Source organism: Mustelus asterias, chromosome 14 (genome assembly GCF_964213995.1).
Source record: "Mustelus asterias chromosome 14, sMusAst1.hap1.1, whole genome shotgun sequence".
Classification (NCBI taxonomy): Eukaryota; Metazoa; Chordata; class Chondrichthyes; order Carcharhiniformes; family Triakidae; genus Mustelus; species Mustelus asterias.
The window spans coordinates 21,239,448-21,265,483 of NC_135814.1; the positions used below are offsets into that span (position 1 = coordinate 21,239,448).

General features: G+C 43.5%; 1 protein-coding gene and 1 pseudogene across 1 annotated transcript in view; one reads left to right on the plus strand and one right to left on the minus strand.

Moving 5' to 3' along the window:
* Positions 1–26,036, minus strand: part of kif5c (kinesin family member 5C) — a 168,299-nt gene that overhangs the window by 46,988 nt on the left and 95,275 nt on the right. The window contains exons 8-15 of the mRNA XM_078229160.1: positions 24,548–24,672; positions 22,307–22,411; positions 18,708–18,856; positions 15,743–15,891; positions 4,982–5,154; positions 2,030–2,098; positions 1,550–1,756; positions 170–316 (exon numbers count right to left, since the gene is read on the minus strand). Of these exons, the coding sequence (XP_078085286.1) occupies positions 170–316; positions 1,550–1,756; positions 2,030–2,098; positions 4,982–5,154; positions 15,743–15,891; positions 18,708–18,856; positions 22,307–22,411; positions 24,548–24,672 (1,124 nt within the window). The remainder of the gene's footprint in view (positions 1–169; positions 317–1,549; positions 1,757–2,029; positions 2,099–4,981; positions 5,155–15,742; positions 15,892–18,707; positions 18,857–22,306; positions 22,412–24,547; positions 24,673–26,036) is intronic.
* LOC144504144 (U2 spliceosomal RNA) lies at positions 8,482–8,685 on the plus strand (annotated as a pseudogene).

Sequence of the window (26,036 nt, forward strand, 5' to 3'; positions counted from 1 at the left end):
AATCCCACCCTCAGTTTGAGTTCAAGAACTCTGCAGTCTTTTAAACGCCACTCCGGGGCAAATTGCGCCGAAAGAAGCAGTGCAAACGAGCAAGAGACTTCCTCTGTGGTGCTGCATCCATCAATCCATCCCCAGATCAAGCTCTCAAGAATATTCTCCAGAAACCTACCATTTTTGCTTCACTGTTGCCAATGATTCCCCCGATTTCTCCCAGATCCTTCAGCAAGATATTCAGTATCTCGGTTGCCCTCTTCTTCTGGTGGTTACTGAGCTCCTGGAGTTGGTTGAATTCTTTCTGAACAACTACTAAGGTACTCTGCAAAAACAAATCTGAGGTGAAACTCTGCAAGTGAAAAGAAAATCATTTGACACTAATGTTTAAAATAACAATTCGCTCTGACCTCAGATGAAGGACGGCTATTAGCTTGGTTTACGAAGTTTCTCATTTTCTTTTTTGAGTTCTCTGTCCAAAGACAGTTCGGACCCACAGCGCCATGATCTTCACAATGGGCAAGTTAAGGAGGAAGGTCCCAAATCCATCCCAGATAGAAAGGAGATCGAACCTAATCCATCAAGACACCTGAGCCAGCCAGCCCCACCAACCCCCCCATCCCCCTCCCACCCACCACATCTCCCCGGCAACATGCACTTTTACATGAATGCTGTAATCAAGAGCTACGAATAGTGATGATAGAGGCTCCAATTTTCTTTTCATCATATGGCTGACCAGAAATCTCTCTCATCATTGGTGTATTTTGGAAAGATTTTCAAGCTGATATGCAACCTGCATTTGCTGCGTTATTAATGCATTTTCCTTGGCCATCAAGTCCTGGAGTGGGACTCGAACCCGGAGCTTCTGGCTCAGGGTTAGGGATGCCACCCATTGTGCAATAAGACCTCCATGACCCTAACCCTCACCCTAACTCCTAAAAAACAAGAAAAATTAACGATATTTCATACCTTCATGAAGTAGTACAACACAGGAGGCCACACATCCTACCCAGTTTGTGCCAGCTCTTCAGGAGCAGAGGTAGGCCATTCGGCCCCTCGAGCCTGCTCCGCCATTCATTAAGGACATGGCTGTTTGTGTTTCTAATTCTGCATTCCCATCTAACCGTGATGAACTTTGATTCCCTTGCCTAACAGGAATCTATCCGCCTCTGCCTTTAAGGTGGTTGTCTGACCCCTTGACTACTGAGTCCCCAATTACGACTGCATTCCTAGGCTTTGCTGCTTCGAGTGCAGTCCCTTTGCCCCCTGGTGCCAGACTCATGACTGCACTTTCGAGCATCATCACCCTCGCCAGTATTCTGTGCTGAATATCAGTTTGAGAATACCGTACACATCGAAGAATTTCAGCATGGGAACCTTCCTTTCGTTTAAAAGTTGGATTGTATAACTGGCAAAAAACTTTTCAGAGAATATTCAAGGAAAATTGTTACTTTTGGCAATGGACATCCTCATCCACCGAGATTAGGAAAAGGTGAGCCAATTGCTCCCTTCTCTCCCTTTTCTTCCAATCAAATAACAGCAAACCTGTGCCAATTACCGTTTTCTGTGCTAGTTCGTCAGTCAGCAGTTCATTGGCCTTCGATTTGTCCTCCACTTCTTGGGACTTCTGGTCATAGTTGACAGCCAGTTCCTCCAAGGCCTGAAGCACTTCCTTCACCTCGTCCTTTGCGGCTTCGTTTTCCAATTGCAGCCGGTTCAGTTCCTCTTGGATTTTCTCGTAATCCCTCCTCGTGGAGGCCAAGAGCTGAAAGTAGCCACACATTTTTCCCATCAGTTTTAAGCCAGACCAACATGGCAATCACAAGCTTGACTGAAAGATGAGCGTGTGGTGCAATCCCAGTGACAACTCGCACTTAAATCCACCTCAAGCAAACACGTCCCAATTGTGCTCCATCTGATCCCATTGCATTTGACACACACTCTGCAGACATTAAAACACTTCCTCTCCACTTGTGCCCATTTCTTTGACCTTGGTTTAAACAACCGTAGACATTGGTTACTGTCTGTAAAAGCTCACCTCCTCTTGGTCTAGCATTTGCTGCTTTAGATTCTCAGTCAGTTGACTCTGCTGGTTAATTTCTTCATCCTGAAGAAACAAAAATTGGAGGGAAATTCAATGGGTGATTGTGTTAGCATCCATATTCCTGACTGACAGGGGTTTCCAGGGATGTTTTCCTGTAAATTGCTTTCACATGACGTATTTTTGTTTTATAGAATAACGCTCATAATGTTATCACCCATTCTTTTACTCTTCATTCTTTCATGGGACGTGGGTGTCTCTGGCAAGGCCAATATTTGTTGCCCTCATTCTGAATTGTCCTCAAACTGAGTGGCTTGCTGGGGTATTTCAGAGGACACTTAAGAGGACATTGCTGTGGCTCTGGAGTCACATGTAAGCCAGACCACATAAGGATGTGGATACAGATATAGCGGCAGGCTGGAAAATTGGGCAGAGAAATGGCAGATGGAATTTAGTCCGGACAAATGTGAGGTGATGCATTTTGGTAGATCCAATTCAGGTGGGAGCTATAAAATAAATGGCAGAACCGTCAGGAGCGTAGACACATAAAGAGATCTGGGAGCACGGATCCTTAAAAGTGGCAGCACAGGTGGAAAAGGTGGTGAAGAAAGCATATGGCATGCTTGCCTTCAATGGCCGGGGCATCGAGTGTAAAAGTTGGCAAATTATGTAAATTATATAAAACGTTGGTTAGGCCACATTTGGAATACTGTGTCCAATTCTGGTCACTACACTACCAGAAGAACATGGAGGCTTTGGAGGGAATACAGAAAAGGTTTATTAAGATGTTGCCTGGCATGGAGGGTATTAGCTATTAGGAGAGATTGAATAAACTGGAATTATTCTCCCTGGAAAGATGGAGGCTGAGGGGTGACCATTAGAAGTTTATAAAATTATGAGGGACGTAGGTAAGGTGAACAGTTGGAAGATTTTTCCCAGGGCAGAAATGAGTGCGGTGGGGGCCTGGAATGCACTGCCAAGTGAGATGGTTGAGGCAGACACATTAGTGACATTTAAGACTTATCTGGATAGGCACATGAACAGGCGAGGTATAGAGGGATAGAAGCGGTTGGTCTAGGTAGGACAATGTGATTGGTTCAGGTTTGGTGGGCCGAAGGGCTTGTTCCTGTGCTGTACTGTTCTTTGTTCTTTGATGGCAGATTTCCTTCCCTAAAGGACACTAGTGAACCAGATGAGGTTTTTTTTACGACAATCAATTATAATTAGCATGGTCACCATGACTGAGAGATGCTTTACAACTCCATATTTATTAACTGAACTTAAATCCCGCCAACTGTCATGATGGGATTTGAACCCATGTTCTCAGGACATTGCCCTGGGCAGCTGGATTGCTAGTCTAGTGGCATTACCACTAAACTGTGATCCCTAAATTAACTGAAATAAACAGCAGTAAAAGGAACTTCAGTCAAGTGTGTCATACCCTAATATCCTGGCATAATGGTTAGCACTGCTGCCTCACAGCACCAGGGATCTGGGTTCAATTCCAGCCTTGGGTAACTGAGTGGAGTTTGCATGTTCTCCCCATGTCTGCGTGGGTTTCCTCCAGGTGCTCCGGTTTCCTCCCACAGTCCAAAAATGTGCAGGTTAGGTGGATTGGCCACGCTAAACTCCTCCTTAATGTCCCAAGATGTGTAGTTAGGGCAATTAACGGGGTACATATGTGGGGTTACAAGCATAAGGTCTGGGTAAGATGCTCTGTCGGTGATTCGGTGCAGACTCAATTATCTGAATGCCGCCCTCCTGCACCGTAGGGATTCTATGATCCAATGAATACTCTAGGAGATTTGACATTAAAAAATGTTCATATCAGTTTAGCTTTCATCACTATCTAGAAGACAAGTCATTTTATGTTAGACTTGCAACTGCACTAATCAATCAAACACTAATGGCTGCTTAACTTAATTTTAAAGGCCAGCTGTGCTTACAAAGGCCCTGGCTGTAAAAAGCAAAAAATAAACCTGAAAATGAAGATTGCAGTGGGCTCCCCTATCCTACCAGTGTAAGCAAAAGGTTGCATTATGGGAGAACGCCACATGGACAGTGCAGTACTGTTTACACTTTAGGGGAGGCGATGGCCTAGTGGTATCGCTACACTATTAATCGAGAAATCATAGAAATCATAGAAACCCTACAGTGCAGAAGGAGGCCATTCGGCCCATAGAGTCTGCACCGACCACAATCCCACCCAGGCCCTACCCCCACATATTTTACCCACTAATCCCTCTAACCTACGCATCCCAGGACTCTAAGGGGCAATTTTTTTAACCTGGCCAATCAACCTAAACACAGCTAATATTCTGGGGATTCAGGTTCAAATCCTGCCACGGCAGATGGTGGAATTTGAATTCAATTTTAAAAAATCTGCAATTAAGAATCTGCTAATGACCATGAAACCATTGTCGATTGTCGGGAAAACCCATCTGGTTCACTAATGTCCTTTCGGGAAGGAAATCTCCCGTCCTTACTTGATCTGGCCTACATGTGACTCCAGAGCCACAGCAATGTGGTTGACTCTTAACTGCCTTCGGTCAACTAGGGAAGGGCAATAAATGCTGGCCAGCCAGTGACACTCATGTCCCACGAATGAATAAAACAAAATTATGAGGACCATAAATCATCTGATCGTCAGCACAGTAGTGGCCAGCACAAAGCTCGCAATTAATGAAATCCATAGGGAGTTTGATGGTGAGATCCTATTTTGCAAGGCGAATGGGATTAACAATATGTGGCAATCTGCAGCTCATGACGTCAGTCTTTCTTCACCACAAAATGCTGGGTTTGTTGCACATTAATAGCAAAGTACATCATGAACCTGCTGCTACATCCTGGCAAATTCTGGGCTTTTATTACAACAGACAAGCAAGAGGGGACAAGGTAATAAGGGACTATGTGTAGTTTGGTGAGGTCCATCTGTCACTAAACACAAACCTTGTCATCCAGCTGCTTATACAAATTGCTGATCTCTTCCTCTAACTTCACCCTCTCGCCCGCTGTGATCTTAGGTGCTGGAGCAACATTGTCAATGGTCGTCTGGTTGTCACATGGCTCCAAGTTCTTTTGGTCTTTGGCGTCGATTTGTTCATCTTCAGGCACGGACTCACCTGCAGGAGGAATAAGGAAACTGCGTGTTGGAACCAAGGCAACTGGTTTCCATGGCAACACAGCCTGCCCACTAACGTGCAAGAATTTCTCATTTCATGGAGCCACCAACAGGTCAGCGATGAATTGAATGAAAGGCGAAAACGGATTGGTTAGACCGGAATAAAAATCATCAAACGTTAAAAAGCTCCAATGACATTTAAAAAAGGAAAGACTGATTTAATTGTATTCTCGTTACGCGTTCAGACGGTTGGCTCGTTTGGAAATAAATGGGTAATTGCTCTATTTCATGTGGAAATGAACATGGTTAATGGACGCTGCTGCAAAGTGGATTTAAAGGTCTCTGATGATTTACCTCAGGAAGTAAAACCAGCTTTCCCGATAAAACAAGCAGCTGGTGTGAGGATACAGATAAGCAATGGCTGCCACATGTAATTCTGTGCATGCCCACCAGATGTGCTCCTGGTACATGGAGCCTGCATCCAACAGCCAGGATACACTGCTAACATTGCAGATTTGCCAACAAAGATCTAATTGTTGCATTGCTACTCAGTAATATTGAATACTAACAAATCCATTCCCCTTTCCGCTCTATCAATAATCAAAGCTTGCTGTACATTATTGATGCTCCCTTTGCTCCTTGATCAAATTGGCACCTGCTGCTTTCTAGAATTTCTCCAGAAATCCAGAATTTACATCTGACAGCAAAATGTTACAAATCTGCATCATTTTGCTCAGGCTGTTTCAAAGTGAGAGTTGGGACCCTTGGGTGAGTCGCAGGATGTTAATGGGTCACTGAGTAAATTCTTGCTGCCTTATAAATTGATCCTGATAAAAAAAAAATGCGGGATGTTCTGTGATCCTGTTAAAAAAAAACGCAGGATTTTCTGTGATCCTGTTAAAAAAGGCGGGATGTTCTGTTTCTTGTGCAGATTTTGTAAAGTAAAAAAAAGTTTAAAGTTTATTTATTAGTCACAAGTAAGGCTTACATCAACATTGTTGATGTAGTTAAGAATAGTTAAGAAAGTTAAGAAGTTAAGAAAGCCCCACCAACGCCTCTACTTTCTCAGAAGACTAAGAAAATTTGGCATGTCAGCTACGACTCTCACCAACTTTTACAGATGCACCATAGAAAGCATTCTTTCTGGCTGTATCGCAGCTTGGTATGGCTCCTGCTCTGCCCAAGACCGCAAGAAACTACAAAAGATCATGAATGTAGCCCAATTCATCACACAAACCAGCCTCCCATCCATTGACCCTGTCTACACTTATCACTGCTTTGGCAAAGCAGCCAGCATAATTAAGGACCCACGCATCCCGGACATTCTCTCTTCCACCTTCTTCCATCAGGAAAAAGATACAAAAGTCTGAGGTCACGTACCAACCAACTCAAGAATAATTTCTTCCCTGGTGCTGTCAGACTTTTGAATAGACTTACCTTGCATTAAGATGATCTTTCTCTATGCCCTAGTTATGACTGTAACACTACATTCTGCACTCTCTCGTTTCCTTCTTTATGAACAGTATGCTTTGTCTATATAGTGCATAAAAAACAATACTTTTCACTGTATGTTAATACATGTGACAATAATAAATCAAATCAAATCAAATCAATGAAGTTACTGTGAAATTCCCCTAGTCGCCACACTCCGGCACCTGTTCGGGTCAATGCACCTAACCAGCACTCAGAATGTGGGAGGAAACCGGAGCACCCGGAGGAAACCCACGCAGACACGGGGAGAACATGCAAACTCCACACAGACAGTGACCCAAGCCGAGAATTGAACTAGGGTCCCTGGTACTCTGAGGCAGCAGTGCTAACCACTGTGCCACCCGTAGAAGGGGGTATGACAATGAGGACCCCTCGGATGATGACATCGCCAGCATGAGGACTTCTGATATGGAGGAAAAGCTTAGTATTGCCTGATACAATTCAAGTGCACATTATGAAAGGAAAAGGCAAGGATTAGGAGAGAGGTGTATTTTTAAATATACAGTAAATCCCATTTCAGTTGTGACTGTAGCAGCAGTACCGCAGCTTGCCTGGTCAGCGCTGCCCTAATCTCAAATTTACCGCTGTGAAGGCAGGCTATAACTTCATAGTTTGACAAGTATTGTCATTATCTCACAACGCAACTCATCATTTTTCATCCAGACTCGAAACGTCGGCTCTATTCCCTCCCCGCAGATGCTGTCAGACCTGCTGAGATTTTCCAGCATTTTCTGTATTGTTTCATCATTTTTCTTATGTGCATAAAAATATTTTGCTGTTGAATGGGCAGCAAGGTGGCACAGTAATAGCACAGCTGCCTCACAGCACCAGAGACCCAGGTTCACTGCCTGTGCGGAGTCTGCACGTTCTCCTTGTGTCTGTGTGGGTTTCCTCCAGGTGCTCCAGCTTCCTCCCACAGTCCGAAAGACGTGCTGGTTAGGTGCATTGGCCATGCTAAATTCTCCCTCAGTGTACCCGAACAGGTGCCGGAGTGTGGCGACTAGGGGATTTTCACAGTAACTTCATTGCAGTGTTAATGTAAGCCTACTTGTGACACTAATAAATAAACTTTTAACTTTATCAATTTTGAAATGAGATAACGGGCGGAATTTTCTTATCCCGCCTGCCACGGGAATCGTAGCGGGCGGGACAGGACCGTGTAAAGGTCCGTTGACCTCGGGGCAAGGTTTTCCTGCCATGGGGTGAGCGCGGGCGGAAAATCCCAGCCCAGTGTCTGAAAAACAGGAAAACCACCGAGACCTTTTATTTTTTTTCAAATTACAGCTGAATGTGAGAAAAGGATGATCAACACATTAACCACAGACTTCACTAGATGCAGCAAACTGTAGTTATTGATGCGGCATATCCCACAGACCAGGGAAGTTTATTGATGGGATGGTAACAGATAGAGATAATTGGTGTCTGCAGTATTAAGTTTCCACCTTTTGGCTAAGATCAAGTGTAGTATGGATCGCCTGCACTTGGTTGCGGTCATTAGGTTACATATGAAGCAATTTTTTAAAGCGGCATCTCGGCCTTTTGGCTAAGATGCAAATGAGCTCAAGTCTTGGAGGAGGATCCTCCCCCTTCTCCAATCAGCTTGACTCATGTAGATCAGGCCCAGGACAGGGTGGTTTGGTCTCCCGTCCTGTCTTGTCAGCCTGGATCTGAAATGTCTCAACTTGTTGAGACTCTGAATTGGATTTGATTTGATTGAATTGGAAAAGTATAAAAAAAAAATTAAGTTTCCACCTAAAAGCAGCACATTGAACTGGTGAGCTCCACATTCCAAAGGTGCACCTTAAACCTTAACCCTAGCTAGTCCCCCTTAAATGAGAAATCTGTCTCGGCCTTTTGGCTAAGATCAAGTGTAGTATGGATAGGATGCTGCGCTTGGTTGAGGTCATTAGGTTACACTGAAGCTTCATATGTTTCACATGAAGTAATTTTTTAAAGCGGCATCTTGGCCTTTTGGCTAAGATGTAAATGAGCTCAAGTCTTGGAGGAGGTATTGCTTTGCTCCTCCAATCAGCTTGGCTCATGTAGATCAGGCCCAGGACAGGGTGATTTGGTCGCTCGCCCTGTCTTGTCAGCCTGGATCGGAAATGTCTCAACTTGTTGAGACTTTGAATTGGATTTGATTTGATTGAATTGGAAAAGTATATTTTTTTAAAAATGGATAGGATGCTGCGCTTGGTTGAGGTCATTAGGTTACATTTAAGCTTCATATTCATATGAAGCAATTTTTAAAAGCGGCATCTCGGCCTTTTGGCTAAGATGCAAATGAGATCCAGCCTTGGAGGAGGAACCCTGCCCCTCCTCCAATCAGCTGGGCTCATGTAGATCAGGCCCAAGACAGGTGTGAAGGCCCCGTCTTGTCAGCCTGGATCGGAAATGTCTCAACTTGTTGAGACTCTGAATTGGACTTGATTTGATTGAATTGGAAAAGTACAAAAAAAAATCTGTCACAAATAAAAGGCAGTCAATTTTCTGTGGATGGTTGATGCGCAGGAAATGAGTCTATTGTCTGATTTCAGACATTTATTTTGATCGTATATGGGCAAAATTTTTCTGTCCCGCTTGCCACGGGAATAGTAGCGGGCAGGACACGGACCACACAAAGGTCTGTCGACATCAGGTGGGATTTTCCAGCCTTGGAGCGAGCGTGGTTGGAAAATCCCGCTCTAATATGCTGACCAGAGGAATTGGCAAAATACTGACATCAATTTCCTGTGTGCCGGGAAATATGGCCCCAAATACACTGGAAAATGGATCTGAAACTGACCCCCGCCCGACATTTACTATACTGTGTAATGTTAGTATAAAGTGGAAAGATCGTATTTCGTTATACATCCCATGTGACGTGAGTCGCGAGAGATGACCAAATGAATCGTCGGAAAGAAAGTTTGAAAAACACTAACTTGGTCCTTATTAGATAGAGATCAGGGTCTCCTCTGCTGCATGGTTCACACTAAGCCAAAGGCTATATTATTTTATAACGACAGGAAGTTTATACCATGTAATTTACAACGTAGTAAATAACAAGGGGCATCTTTGCATCGATTAGGAAAGGGTTCGCAAGAAATCCCAGAGGGAAGCCATTTGCTGTCAATCTGTCTCGTCCCTTTAAAATTCTAAATGATTCATCTACTCCCTGCAATCCAAATGAGGTCATCAAGGGCTAGGAAGAAGGATTAGCTCAGATGAATATTAGGAAGAGAATAAAACTGACCGGCACCTCTGACTATGCTTATGGAGCTGCAAGCCATACTTGTGTCATTTCATTACTAATACTTTGGTTTTTAAACGAGGTTTTCATAGAATCATAGAATCTCTACAATGCAGAAGGAGGCCATTCAACCCATCGACCACAATCCCACCCAGGCCCTATCCCCATAACCCCCTGAATTTACCCTAGCTAGTCCCCCTGACACTAAGGGGCAATTTAGCATGGCCAATCCATCTAACTTGCACATCTTTGGGCTGTGGGAAAAAACCGGAGCACCCGGAGGAAACCCATGCAGACACAGGGAGAATGTGCAAACTCCACATGGACAGCTTGAAGATTGTGCTTTGAATATGTAAGGCTTGGCTTATAATCATTTAGCTTCTTACATAGAAACATAGAAGATAGGAGGAGGCCATTTGGCCCTTCGAGCCTGCTCCACCATTCATTACGATCATGGCTGATATGGAGAACTCTGTGGAAGTTCAAACCCATAGCTTTGCCACGTGAATAACTGAAAAGACTGCAAGATAATAACAGCTTTCTATATTCATTATTAACCATGAGAACCACGGCACAAGTCTACCTGAGAAATCCCCATGCACTCTGTAGGAATGTCTTAGGCCCAACTCAGTAGGCAATGCTAAAACTGTCTTCAGTTTATTGTGGGCTGGTTAGGATGTTTGTCCACTTAAAATCATTCTTTTCGTCAATAAACCTGATCTTGCACTTAATGCATAAATTAAATTCAAACCTGAATTCACGGACCTTTGTAATATTTCAAGGTTAGCTCCGGCTAGTGATATTTATCACCACTTGTCGACAATCAATAAATGGATCATAATAATTTTTCATTCTCATTTGACTCCATAATCATTGGTCCTACTGTCTAATGATCATATTTAATTGCCTTTGAAGTTGAATACTTTTAGAAATGGGCAATAAGCAAAGACAGTTTATAGTTATATAGCACCATTAAAGTAATCAAACCAAGGCACTTTACAAGAGAGTGTTACAAGGCACTAAGAAACATAAGGAGATATGAGGGCTGATGGCCAAAAGCTTAGTCAAAGGTTTGTAGGTTTTAAGGAGGAAATTGAGAGTTGGGAGTGGTTTAGGGAGGGAAGGCGAGAGCTTAGGGTCTTGGCAGTTTTAAGGCATGGCTAACATAGAAGGAATGATTAAAATTCGAGATGCTCAGGAGACTAGAATTAGACGGGTGCTGATAACTCAGAGATTCGTGTGTCTGTTGTGGAGATTACCCAGATGGGGAGGTGCAAGCCGCTGGAGGGATTTGAAAATAAGGATGAGGATTTTAAAATCAAGGTGTTAGTCAAATGGGAGCAAATGCAAGAAAAGGTGCTGTGGGAAGCTGGTCAGGTGATTGGGGAGTGGACCAGGATATCATGGAGGGAGAGATCCCTTCAGAATCTGAAAGGGGTAAGGGGAGGGGGGTGGGGGCGGTAGTGGAAGGTGTGTTTGGTGATGGAGGTGGCAGCAATGATGGAAAATGGGGCTTAGTAGGATGGAAGGTGTGGACAAAGAAACTCCGATTGTGGTTCTGGGATTAGAAGGTGACAGCAGAATTGTGGGAAATGTGGCGGACACGGGTGAGGAGCCCGTTTCCTTTTCTTTGCATGTTTTTCTTGTATTTTTGCTATCAGCTAGCAATACACTTGCCCTAAATACATCTTCTGCTTGTTTCTTTTCTTATCCCTCCACCATTCCCTTTTGCCCAGATTTCCAGCTTTTGCAGTTTTCTGCTCATTGCTCACGGCTGATTAACCAAAGGCCACGAAATTTAACTTTAAGTTAATTTTGAGATGGGGCGCCCTTCAAAAAGAGTTAAAAGTTTATTTATTCATCACAAGTAAGGCTTACTGCAATGAAGTAACTGTGAAATTCCCCTAGTAGCCACGTTCTGGTGCCTGTTCGCGTCAATGCACCTAACCAGCATGCCTTTCAGAATGTGGGAGGAAACCCACACAGACATGGGGAGAATGTACAGACTCCATACAGGCAGTGACCCAAGCCGGGAATCGAACCCGGGTCCCTGGCGATATGAGGCAGCTATCGATCTCAGAATGCCAGCTTTGCCGGCGTGTTTAAGCCCCGCCCCTCCAGCTGGCTGTGTGACCCTCGCCAGCACTCTGAAATTGCAGAGTGCTGTTAAATCGGGTGAGAAAAGGCAGCTGTGAAGCTGGCGGGTTTGACACGGGCTTTTCTCACCTGATCCAGCACTCATTGTGCAATACTGTCTCCAAACAGAATCACAGATTCCCTCCAGTGCAGGAGGAGGCCATTTGGCCCATCGGGTTTGCACCGACTCTCCAACAGAACATCTTACCCAGGCCCACCCCTCCATAACCCCACACATTTAAACCATTAATTCCCCTAACCTGCACATCTTTGATAAATAATAATTCCCCTTTGGACACTAAGGGACAATTTAGCATGGCCAATCCACTGATGGCGCTTATCTTAGGATTCAAACAGTAATCTTTATTCAAACTAATACAAATACAGATGTTTCAAAAATTAAGTATTTAAAAGATAGTTTTATTTTAAATTTGCAACTTGTGACTCTTAATATTCTAGATGGCGTATCAGAAAGGCACTAATTTGTTTGGCATGGAGATATTTCCTCGTCAGTTGAAAAATAGCTGCAAAAAACATTATGGGCGGGATTTTATGGCCTCGCTCATCCCGAAACCCGTAAAATCCTGCCCAAGATCAATGTCCATTGTCCGCCCCCTCCCGCTCCGATTCCGTGTCGGTTGCGACGGTAAAATTCCAGCCCAGGGATGGGATTCTCTGATCCCCTAGGCAGTATGTTTTCAGCGGCAGAAGCAGTTTGTCATTGGCCATCAGCGGGATCTTCCACGGAGTTTTGCGTGGCTCACCCGCCCCGCCACTGGGGAACCTGCCACGGGCAGGGGATGGGTCGCATTTGGCGGGACCAGAAGATCCAGCTGGCGGTGAAGGCTGGAAAATCCCACCCTACGTGCAAGAAACATTTTTTTCTGTCCCCCGAACTCCACAAGCTAAGTAAGGATTATTTTATTACCAGACGTAACTGGGTAAAGTATAGCTTGGGGAAGGAGTTCAATAGCGTACATCAATTTTCACATGATGTAAAGTTACACTGGAATCACCAGATAACTCAGAATTGAACACCAACTGTACCTTTTGCTGGCATTTCCAGATTGGACAGAGAATTTAATGTACAGGAGGTGCAATATCTGGTGTTAAACATCACAGTAAAAGGGGAACTCTGAGTCCTGTGTCGTACAATTCCCCAGATCTCATGCAAAAATATCATGTTTCACATCAGAGATTCCATTTACGGGAACTGTCTTTTTTCTGTGAACTCAAATGAAGAGATGGCAGGGTGTCCATTGGGAGTTATTCAGAGCGGAGTAGGAAGAATCCCAACCCTTAGTCACAGGCCTGCCACTCCAAGTTCCATTAATACATTCAAACCAGCAAATTAGAAATGATGCCTTGGGGAACGACAGACCTCCCTGGCGCTTGCACGGGGTTACCAAACCTGCTACAAAGAGTTATTTGGCTCTGGTTCCAAATCATCAGATATGTTATCTTAGAGCCAACTTGATCCTAAAGACCAGGGCTGGAATTCTCTGGCCGTTCACGCCGGTGGGATTCTCCGATCCCCGCCGGCGTGAGAATTCCCATTGACAGCGGCGGGACCAGAGAATCCCGGCACTAGCAAACAATGCGCCACCTCGCACCGATGAGAAATACGCGATTGGGAAGCTGGAGAATCTCGCCCCCAGATATTTGGTACCAGTTAGATTGGACTTTGATTAATCGCCAGTTCGCAATATATATCCATTCATCCAATAAGTATCTCATTTCATTACACAGTCAAAGAATTCATTATTATTTCCCAGCAGACAACTAATTTCTATAATTAAGACTTGAAAATTAATTATTAGGAAGGGGATTCATCACTTTGCAATCTGAATTGCTCATGTAAAAAAAAATTAAATTGTGATGCCAAAGACTATGGGGTGACATTCATTTTGCGTATCAGCTGAAGTGAGACAAACGGAAAAAACAATTTAATTTTGCTTGCTTTGGTAACAGTTTGGCATGACCTCATTGATAAAAATCCCAATTAGATAATAGGGTCATGTAAAAGTTGCTTGTACCAACCTGCAGCATGACATACTGAGATTATTCAAATTCTCGACAGCAGAATTATAGAACAAAATGTGGTTCATCTTTCAGAAAGAAACCTTCAGCTTCATATAATCCTAACCTTAATTAACCACACAAAAACTCTTTACCGCAGGGTTAATGCAATCCCGTAAGTTCTGTTCATCAAAATTTATTACACAAGGATAAAAGGTCCTAAAGAATTCCAGGCCAATTCTCATTAAGGAATTGAACTGTGTTGGATCCAAGGGAGCTTCAGGATAAGCAAGCTTCACTGGGAGCTGTGTCAGGTATACTTGGGATGACTGTGGACATTTCAATGTTGTTATATATCTGTGCGCCCCTTCACAAAAGCACATCAGATTCACTTCCATGCAAGTACTCAGATGCCAAGAGTTATTTTACTGCTGAAGGGATGTGAGTGGCGCTGTCAAGATCAGCATTTATCGTGCATCCCTATTTGCCCTTGAGGATGTGTCATAAGAACATAAGAATAAGGAGCAGGAGTGGGTCATTTGGCACCTCAAACCTGTTCCTCCATTTAATAAGATTATGGCTGATCTGATTGTGACCTTAACTCCACTTTTCTGCCTGTCCACCCCCCACCCATGATTGGTAGCGAGTCATCTTCTTGGCTGGCTGCACCCGTAGTGCTGCTCGGGAGTGAATCCCGGGATTTTGACCCAGCGACAGTTAAGGAATAGCAATCTGATCCCAAGTCAATATGTCGAGTGGCTTGGAGGGGAACTTGCAGGTGATGGTGTTCCCATGCATCTGCTGCCCTTGTCCTTCTAGGTGTTAAGAGGTCTCACACCGGCTTGGAAGGAGCTGGTGAAGGAACGTTGCAGTGTATCCTGCACTGCAGTACAAAGGAAATCATTTTGAATTTTGGATTATACTGGCGGGTTCAAGGGCGTACTTATAAAATAAGATTGCCAAAAGCCAGAAGACAGCCCTTAAAATAACAAATCTCATACAAGAATCACCAAATGCATCAAAATTCAGTATTGATTTCACTGGATTATCATAGAATCCTACAGTACAGGAGGAGGCCATTCAGCCCATCGTGTCTGCACCGACCACAAACCCACCCAGGCCCTATCCCCATAATCACATGTATTTACCCTAGCTAGTTCCCCGATACTAAGCGTCAATTTAGCATGGTCAATCAACCTAACCCACACATCTTTGGACTGTGGGAGGAAACCAGAGCACCCAGAGGAAACCCACGGATGCTGGGAAAATGTGCAAACTCCACACAGACAGAGACCCAAGCTGGGAATTGAACCTGGGTCCCTGGCACTGTGAGGCAGCAGTGCTAACCACTGTGCCACCGTGCCGCCCCATTATCTGACAACAAGTGTCATTAATGGAAAAATTAAAAGACTCCCATTATTTTGAACTAATTGTGCACACAATTGTTCTCTTGTGACGGGATTCACTCTGTGATAAAAAGCAAGATAACTAAGTACCATTAGGAAATCAATTCTATGGAACTGGTTTTGTTTCAACAATAGGACATAAAGTTTTAATCATGCATTACAATATCCTATGGACTGAAGGGGACGTTAAGCAGCAATTTTCAGGAAATTGGTGAAGTACCCCCATAGCGAATTCCATACTTGCTCTCTGATTCCCCATCTATTAAACCTCACTGAATGGCTTATAGTGTCAGATTGATGAGTTTTACCATTTCGCCATCTGTTTAGTTCCATCTCCAGACGCTGAAGAGCATTCTTCAAGGACTTATTTTTCTCTTTTTCCTTCTCGTATTTCTTCTTCCATTCCTCTGCCGTCAACTCCAGGTTGACAGATGCAGTATTCTTGATGGTCTTAGCTCTATTTGAAGCAATTATTTAGAAAGGGAAATTTACTGCATTGGTAGTGATCACCTTGCTTCAATGAAAACAAATCAATAGGCAAAGGAAACTCATTTCTTCTCAAATTAACTTACATCCTGACAAGGAATTATATATTGATCATCTTGGCAAAAACCAATAGCATCTTCATTTTGGTTACATCAGTGTACATGTGAAGTAATCTCACTGTAAACAAACATGGAGTCTTCCTGATGAGACATAGAAACTAGAAGCAGGAGTAGGCGATTTGGCCCTTCGAGCCTGCTCCGCCATTCATTTTGATCATGGTTAATCATTGAATTCAATATCCTGATCCCCCCCTTCCTTCCATATCTATCTACTGGAAGTTTGATTTTCTTTTTTTAAATGTTCAGTCTCTATGGGAATCATAACATCAGTCTGGAGGTTTTGTTTATACAGCTGTACAATATAATCCTATTATGAATGCTTGACTGAACGCCAAACCCCACTAATAAATTCAGCTGTCAAGGGGACTGTAGGTTTATCATCTTGACAGTTTTATGACCACTTAAGAGGATTACGTTTTTTTGCAGTGGTTTTTGAATGAGCGTTTGTTTATCTTGTCAGTTTCATGAGCATCTCAAAGACTTCACAATGCTATTATAGGTCTCAGGAATACTGCACATCGTCAATACTGGGTGAGTGCACAGTGGGAGTGAGTGAAGGGGTACGCAGAATGGGTCAGTGAAAATGGGGTGAGAGGTATGTGGGTGGGCGAGTGGGCAAGATGGGTTGAAGGGGTGAGCGTGGATATGGAGGGGCATGGGAGAATATGAGAGCATGCAGGTGCATGCCAGTTTATGGGGAGATGTTGAGGGGCATGAAGGAAAATGATTGAGGATTACAGGGCCTCACACACCTATAGAGCTGGGCTGATGTCTCAGCACCTGCCCACTTCTGTTTGCGCCTCTGTCCTGCTTACTTGCGGCATGGTAACACGAGTGACATGGTGGCATAGTGGTTAGCACTGCTGCCTCACATCATTAGGAACCTATGTTCGATTCCTAGCTTGGGTCACTGTGCGGAGTTTGCATGTTCTCCCCTATGTCTGCGTGGGTTTCCTTTGGGTGTTCTGGTTTCTTCCCACAATCCGAAAGACGTGCTGGTTAGGTACATTGGCCATGCTTAATTCTCCTTCAGTGTACCTGAACAGGCACCAGAGTGTGGTGACAGTGTGGTATTGTCACAGTAACTTCACTGCAGTGTTAATGTGACACTAATAAATAAACTTTAAACCTTAACCTTTAAGGAGGCCACTGCCAACACGATCCCACATCCAAAGGGGAAAATATGGCCTCAAATGTTAGTTTGGGAATTTGTAAACAGTATAAGGCTGGTTATAACATAACTTAAGATCTTACAAATTTCAATTGACCTTTTCAAATTTGCAAATTAACACTTGCATAATCCTCCAGCCAATAAGATGCAAAAGTCAATAATGTTAGTAATGAGTTGTGAACCTGCAAGTGGGAAGCCAGGACAGATAGTAACTGATCAATATTGCTGTAGGATGGAGTGCAGAGTTAGGAGCTTTATGTTTACAGATCAGGCATTAGAAATTCCCTCCAGCAAGGAGTCATATTAACTGAGGCCATGACCACCAAGGCCATTTGCATTCCCTTTATCCATCCAACCAGCCTCTTGTTAAGAAAAAGATTTGTCTAATACAATTTGCTTTTACCAAGTGCATTTAACTGTTCTTGGCTTGGATAATGCTTCCTCAATCTAATTTATTCACTAAAAATATGCTCGGCTCCTCTTGATGACTAAGAGCTCCAAGTATTGACTGCTATCGAAATCCCCTCTAATGCATTGTTGCTTTTGAAGTTAGGATGAGTTTAATTCCCAACAATTCTCCAGCCTCCCAGCACTGTGTTTCTCAGCAGCAGGAGGCTCCGTGCCCTTCACTGGTGGCGAGATTCGCTGGTCCCCCCGCTGTCAATGGAATTTCCCATTGAAGCCACCCCACACCGCCGGGAAAACCGCAGGCAGAGGTGCATTGCCGGCTGGACCAGAGAATCCCGCCGGCGTGAACTGATCTGTGTAAAGTCAGAATATTTCACAGAATCCCAACAGTGCAGAAGGAGGCCATTCAGCCCATCAAGCCCACACCGACAACAATCCCACTCAGCCCCTAACCCCATAACCCAATTAACCAGCTAATCCCCCTGACACTGAGAGGCAATTTAGCATGGCCAATCAACCTAACCCACACATCTTTGGAGTGTGGGAGGAAACCGGAGCACCCGAAGGAAAATCACACAGACACTGGGAGAACGTGCAAACTCCACACAGTCAGTAACCCGAAGCCGGAATTGAACCCGGTTCCTTGGCGCTGGAGCAGCGCTAACCACTGTGCCATGGTGCTGCCCACATTTTAACTATTGGTCAAATACCCTCCAGATGGATCCAAGTATTTGATTAACTTTGCTGATAAAATCTTTGAGATTGATTAGAAACATTGCATAGTCAATATTCCCATCAAAAATCTGTTCCTCCCTAACAAGGCAATGTGAATGTGAATTCCGAATGTTTATCTAATTATCTCATGGCTCAGAAACCCACAAATCAAGTGGAATCTCGATACGGAATTCTGTATCTTTTTAAATAAACAGTTTAATTCACAAAAGAGCCAGTCCAACTATTTTTAATGATGCTGCCAACAGTTTAGTAAAGACATTCTTCATATATCACCCCAGGATCACACTTAATTAGTCGCCACTGTCTTGTGAATTTATTCAGAGCACTGTAAGCCAGTTTGGACAAGACTCTTACCTCTGGCCAAACATAAGAGTGGTTTTTGATTCAGCATCATTAAAACTGGAGGGTGAGCAACAGATAATGATGGTCGTGCGACAATTCCCACCAAGCGAATCCTGTAGAATTCGGGTCATTTTACTGTCACGGTATGGAACGTGTGTTTTCTGCAAGTAAAGGAAATATATTCATACAATCACAGACTGATACAGTACACCATGAAAAGGCGACTTAGCCTATCATGTCTGCAAATGGCTCTCTGATCATAAAGAGAGAACCACTTAATCTCACTCTCCAGCCTTTTCTCCTTGCCCTACGGAATTTTCCTCTTTTGTGATAGGCGACGTGTAAGGCAAGTGAATTAAAATTGCTATATATTAACGCACTATCGTTGTTAATTGACTGTTGGCAGTTTTGATCTTGTGGAATTACATTAATATTTTAATGCCTCAAATATGTCATTTAATTTTTTTGTTAAAAGCCTAAATGTAATATTTTTCTTTAGGGTAGAAAGGGAAGAGAGAAATGGAGGAAGCAGAAAGGACTACGTTCCAATCACTTGGAAGCTTATCAAGCATTTGTTTACAAAACTTTATGTGGAGAATTATTATATGACTTGGAGTCAGACACGGGACTTGAAGCTTTTTTTTATTCATTCAGGGAATGGGTGCATCGCTGGCTGGCTCAGCATTTATTGTCCATCTTTAACTGCCTTTGAACTGAGTGCACTTCAAAGGGCAATTTTAAGAGTCACGTGTGGGCCAGACAAGGTAAGGGCAGCAGAGTTCCAGTCTCCAGACATTAGTGAACAGATGCATTTCTACAACAATTACCAATTTTTTTTTTTACTGAATTCAAATTTCACCATCTGCCATGGTGGGATTTGAACCTGGGTTCTCCAGGAGCATTACCTTGGGTCTCTGGATTACTAGTCCAGTGACAATACCACTACGCCACCGCCTTCCCACGCCATCTTTCCTAGGTTGGAAATGGAGTTAATGATTTCTTTCAAAGTGGCGGACAGGCTGCCCATTTGGCTTCCAGCCACCTACTGTATTACGGGAATCTACGTTTTGACATCGGGTTCGCGAACTGACATCATCTCGCCGGACTTTTCAGACGCGCAGGAAGGTGGCAGTCAAGATTAGCAAATGTAAAATCCAGCCCAAGGTTTCAGGTTGATGAACTCAGGACTTTTCTGATGTGTTTGACTCGCTGTGGGGCAGGGGGGGGGGGGGGGGGGGGCGGCCTTCTTCATATTTAAAGACTTGACCTGAGACCAACCTAATACTGAGATCTCGAAATACGTTTACAATTTGACATCTGAAAGTGCCCACAGATATTGTTCTATCAGTCTTTCCAACATTGCATTTCAGGTCTGTGACCTTTCTTCAGAAGTTCTAACGGAAGGTCATTGAGCTGAAATGTCAACACTGTTTCTTCTTGCACAGATGCAGTCTGACCCGCTGAGTATTTCCTGCACTTTTGTTTTCATTTTATTAATCGTGGGACATGGGCGTCGCTGGCCAGGCCAGCATTTATTGCCCATCCCTAGTTGCCCTCGAGAAGGTGGTGGTGAGCTGTGTTCTTGAAAAGCTGCAGTCCACGTGATGTGGGTTGACCCACAATGCCATTAGGGAGGGAATTCCAGTATTTTGATCCCGCAACATTTCCCAGTCAGGATGGTGATTGGCTTGGAGGGAAACGTGCGGGGATTTCAGATTTCCAGCATCCACAGTATTTTGGTTATCGAAATGCTGGTGGCCATGAAACTACACCTTCTGTGGAAACTAGAACAGCGAACAGAGATAGAAGACCATCTTTTGAATGGCAGCAAACAAACATGATTCAATTCACTTTGAAATAGACAGTGAAGAGGATTCTAGTCGTACAAAGGAATGAATAAATTAGGTTCAAATTTATCAACGAAAGAACCTCCCCAAAATATAATAGTTTATATAATAACAGAATTAACAAATCTAAAACAATGATACCTTTGTACACTTTTTGTTACAAAATGTACATGGAAATTAACTGAGCTAAATGAAGAATTATAAGATATCCTTCACTGTAATATTTTCTTAAAACACAATCCTTCTTTACCGCTACATTACATTACTGCAGATGGCTGCAACCATTACATCAGATGAAGAAAACACCTCTTAGGATTCCAGTTATAAGTGTTATTGGCTCGCACACAGTTAGCTTTCATTGTCAGACCATCCCTTTCTGATTTATATTGCAACATAAATCTATGAAACCTATTAAAACCCCATGTTAAGTGCAGAGTATGCTCTATTGTCTAAAATCTCTTCAAATAGCATACAGTGGCCAGACTAATACTGGTTTCTCTGAGATCAGCCCAGCTGAGAACATCTTTTCTATTAACACACATAATTGACAACCATAGACAAGCAAACATACAACAGCCTTGAGTCATCTCCTCAGCAAATATAAAGGCAAGCAACACATTGGAGGCATCATTTCATAGCAACAGGCACAGGGTTACAGCTTTATTGTTGGACCCATTTATATTCACAATGTTCCAAGACAGATGTGCAACCGCATAAAATTGTTCCTATATTTTATGGACTGATAAAAACCTTGATACTTAAGCCAATTATGATCAATCAATTGGCCAGTATATTAATCAAATAATCACCCCAGTTTATAGAGCTACTTTGATAATTATGGTATGCGATAATATATTAATTAACATTTTCAACTACAAGGTCAAAACATTTTGCGTAACCCATTTAACTTGGTTGATGCAGGTTCAGTTGGCAGTTAGGAAGGCAAATTCAATGTTAGCATTCATTCCTAAAGGGCTATACTACAAGAGCACGGATTTACTGCTGAGGCTGTATAAGGCTCTGGTCAGATCTCATTTGGAATACTGTGTGCAGCTTTGGGCCCCATACCGAAGGAAGTGTGTGCTGGTGTTGAGGAGGTCCAGAGGAGGTTCACAAGAATGATCCCAGGAATGAAAGGTTTGTCATATGAGGAGCGGTTGAGGGGTCTGGGTCTATATTCGATGGAGTTTAGAAGGATGAGGGGGGATCTAATTGAAACTTACAGGTTACTGAGATGCCTAGATAGAGTGGACATGGAGAGGATGTTTCCATGAGTGGGAGAGACCAGAACCTGAGGGCACAACCTCAGAGTGAAGGGACGCTCCTTGAAAACTGAGATGAGGAAGAATTTCTTCAGCCAGAGGGTGGTGAATCTGTGGAACTCATTGCCCTGGAGGGCTGTGGAGGCCAGGTCATGGAGTGTCTTTAAGACAGAGATAGCTAGGTTCTTGATCAATAAGGGGATCAAGGGTTATGAGGAGATGGCAGGAAAATGGGGATAAGAATCATATCAGCCAAGATTGAATGGCAGGGCAGGCTCGATGGGATGAATGGCCTAATTCTGCTCTTATATCTTATTAATCAGTTCTCCCTTGACTGTGTGCAAGATTCAGTTCAGTTATCCATCACATTATTGTGGCATCAGTTCTCCCTTACTAATCAGATGGTATTATTCAAATGTGATGTTGTTAACTATTAGCTTGGGATAAATACAAGGCAAACGGGAATTTCTGTGAATTAGAATATTGTATTGAGAAGACTCACCGTTCCCTCAGCCAGAGCAGAAATCACATTCCCCAGAGCAGAAAGGGACTTATTGATATTTTTAGCCTCATCAAGGACAGCTCCTTCAGCTCCAGTTTTGCTGACCTACAGTGAGCAAATACAAACAGACAGTTTGGCATGAAGATGCTCTAACTAGCTTACATCTTTCTTGCATGTAAATATCAAAGTGATTGTTTTGAAGCTTGTCGAGACAAACCTCAACATTATTTTTCTTTAAACTCAAAGGATATTCTGCTTATTTTTGTTAACTCTTTCCAGCTATCCAGTACAGCTTTACCGTTTCTCTAAAACAAATGATCATAAGACAATTCACATCGTTGGGACTGAAAATGGTTTTAATAAAATCAAAGTAACTGATGGAAGCCTAATTGCAACCTCGAAGGGTTTACTGTCAATAAATTGAAGCTTGATTGGTTTTGACTCCAATTTGAAACAATCCCAGGATTTTCGCGAAGGAAAACTATCGAGTACAAGGTCATCTGGATGATGGCACAGTAACGTGGAACGATTGTGGGGAAAAAGAACTTCTGCAGAAACTAGGGCTGGACTTCTCCAACCTCGCCCATGGCTGGGATTCTCCGGTCCCGCTGCAGTGAACGGAGATTTAGCTGAGCGCCGAATTCTCCGTTCTCCCTGGCAGTGGTAACGGGGCGTACAACACCGGAGAATTCCAGCCTAGATTTTTCAGTTGATGATATGAGAAGTAAAACCAAAGTTTTAAAGCTACTGGACTCACAACTTGCTTTTGTTAAAAAAAAGTGACAAGTCACCACTGAAGATTTAAAAGATCCCAAAAAAAAAAGAGATGTTGGGCAGAATTTTATTATTTTTTGACCCAGTGTCAACTCAGGCTGGAGAAGCGGTGTGTAGCCCGCCGGCTGCACGGCTCGCTCTTCCCGCCATATTTTTTGATAGTTCATCAAAAATGATCTTGGAGGTGGGTCCCACAATGTCAAGCTGGGGGGCAGTTGATTAGGGTGCCCTTTTTAAAGGGTTTCCCAATCTAAACAAAAATGATGGGCCAGATTCTCTGGCCTCCCCTCAGCATTTATCTCAGTGGCTGGAAGCAACATTCCATTCGATGGTGATGGGATCCTCTGGTTCCGCCACTGCCAAGATGCACACGGCAGGGGGTGCGCCACCACCGGGACCAGAACTACTGCCGGTGTGAACAGCTGGAAAATTGTGCCCAAAATAGAGAATACCCTCACCAACGCAAACCCCCCCCCCCCCCGCTGGGGTACTGCCCAAGCCTGACCATCTCCGCCAGGGGGCTGTACATATCAAAAGCTGTTGTAAACCTTGTCAATGTAATGTCATGCCAGCAAGGGGGAGCTTCTAATGTGTGGGAACGATATAGTGGGGATGATATTTAAATGTATGGTAATGAGGTTCCTGAATTTTCATGGTGGGAATCCCATTACATCATTGCCAGGGGCCAGGGAAAATGGGAAAGGGAAATCCTGCCGGCGTAAAAGCAATTTGGGGATTCTCATTGGAATCTCTGCTCCCACCAGCTTTTCGGCCTGCCGAAAACAGGGGTGGAGAATTCCATCCTTTTTTGATCCACTGCGACATCCTTTATAGTAAAGAGATCCCAGGAATCATAGAATCATAAAATCCCTACAGTGCAGAAGAGGCCATTCGGCCCATCGAGTCTGCACCAACTCTCTGATAGTGTACCTTACCCAGGCCCTCTCCCCCGCCCTATCCCCGTAATCCCACACATTTCCCATGGCTAATCCATCTAACCTACACATCTCTGGACACAAAGGGACAATTTAGCATGGCCACTCCACCTAACCTGCACATCTTTGGACTGTGGGAGGAAACCGGAACACCGGAGGAAACACAGGCAGACACAGGGAGAACGTGCAGACGGCACACAGACAGTGACCCAAGACTGGAATTGAACCTAGGTCAACTGAACCTGATGCTGTGAGGCAGCAGTGCCAACCACTGTTTTATCAAGCCAGCCAGACAAATTGCTACAAGTACGGGGCAAAGTGATTGCTTTCCTTTCTGCTTGGCATACCTTAATTTTAGACCAGTCATATCCCACCAACAACAAAAGCATTCTTGAGCACATCTTACAGAATACCATCAATTCCAATAAACTAAATGGGACAGGGGGTCATGCAGCTTTGATTTCCCTTCACGGTTAATAGTTAAACCAAAATCACTGCACTACGATTAAACATCCAAAACAGTTATCTTCACCTTCTCACTGCCAGCTAAATCTACGAGGTACAGTTTACCGCTGAGTTTCTTCTCCGTTTCTATGTTCTCCTGTTTAATGTTAATGAGGAAGATGCTGTGGCTTCGAGAACTGTGTTCATTCATGTCTGTGTGGACGAAAAGGAAGTTAATTGGAAGAGTCAACTGTTTACTTGTTTAAATGCTCACTGTCCAAGTGCGATTCAAAAGTTAACTGGATAAATCCTCGCAGGGCAGAAGATTTGCAGGGCTATGGGGAAAGACTAGATAGCTATTTCAAAGAACCCATACAAATATGATGGGCCAAATGGCCTCGTTCTATGTTGTAAGATTATATTAAGTGACAAAAGCATCACTAAATCAGCATCACCACCATAGATCCTGAAGAGTGAGACCAAATGAAAAGGAATATTTGTCAACTTTACATTCCATCAAAAGTAGTGTTTTCTTTATTCATTCATGGGGCATGGGCATCATAGGCTGGTCAGCATTTATTGCCCATCCCAAGTCACCCTTGAACTGAGTAGCTTGCTAGGCTATTTCAGAGGGCAGTTGAGAGTCAACCACATTGCTGAGGCTCTGGAGTCACATGTAGGTCAGACCGGGCAAGGACAGATTTCCTTCCCTAAAAGGACATTAGTGAACCAGATGGGTTTTCCCGACAATCAACAACGGTTTCATGGTCATCAGTAGATTCTTAGTTCCAGATATTTTTTATTGAATTCAAATTCCACCATCTGCCGTGGTGGGATTCGAACCCGGGTCCCCAGAACATTAGCTGAGTTTCTGGATTAATAGTCTAGTGATAATGCCACTAGGCCATCACTTCCTCTTTGCTCTCTAAAGCTGAAGAGCAAAGTTGGGGGCACCAGTGACAATAAAAAAGCTTGGGCGAGATAAGGTGCAGTTGTTTAAAATTTCAATTAAGGATTTTTCTTGCTGTGACCCTGAAAAAAACTGCATCCTTGATCTACACAAGCCGTTGGAGAACTCAGCCTGACTCTGGCCCAACAGAAGAGACATTACCAACTTCTGTTTTTCATGAATAGTGCTTCTTTGCTCACAGTAACGGTCAAACACAAGAGAAACAATCTGCCTTCCACTTAGTTGCTGTCAATGCTGCTTAACCATGTGTGTTTTTCTTTTACCAATTGAGAATTTGGCATTAAGACAAGCATTCCGGGTTACTTGGAAGGTTTTTCTGCTGGGAACTGTTTATAAGTTCTGATCATCAGTGTAAAATCCTTTGCTTTGAGTAATAATATGTTTGACTTATGAGGAGAGACTGAGTAGACTAGGACTATACTCATTGAGATTCAGAAGAATGAGGGGAGATCTTATAGAAACATATACGATTACGAAGGGAATAGATAAGGTAGAAGCAGGGAGGTTGTTTCCACAGGTGAAATTAGAACTAGGGGGCATGGCCTCAAAATAAGGGGGAGCAGATTTAGGACGGAGTTGAGGAGGAACTTCCTTACCCAAAGGGTTG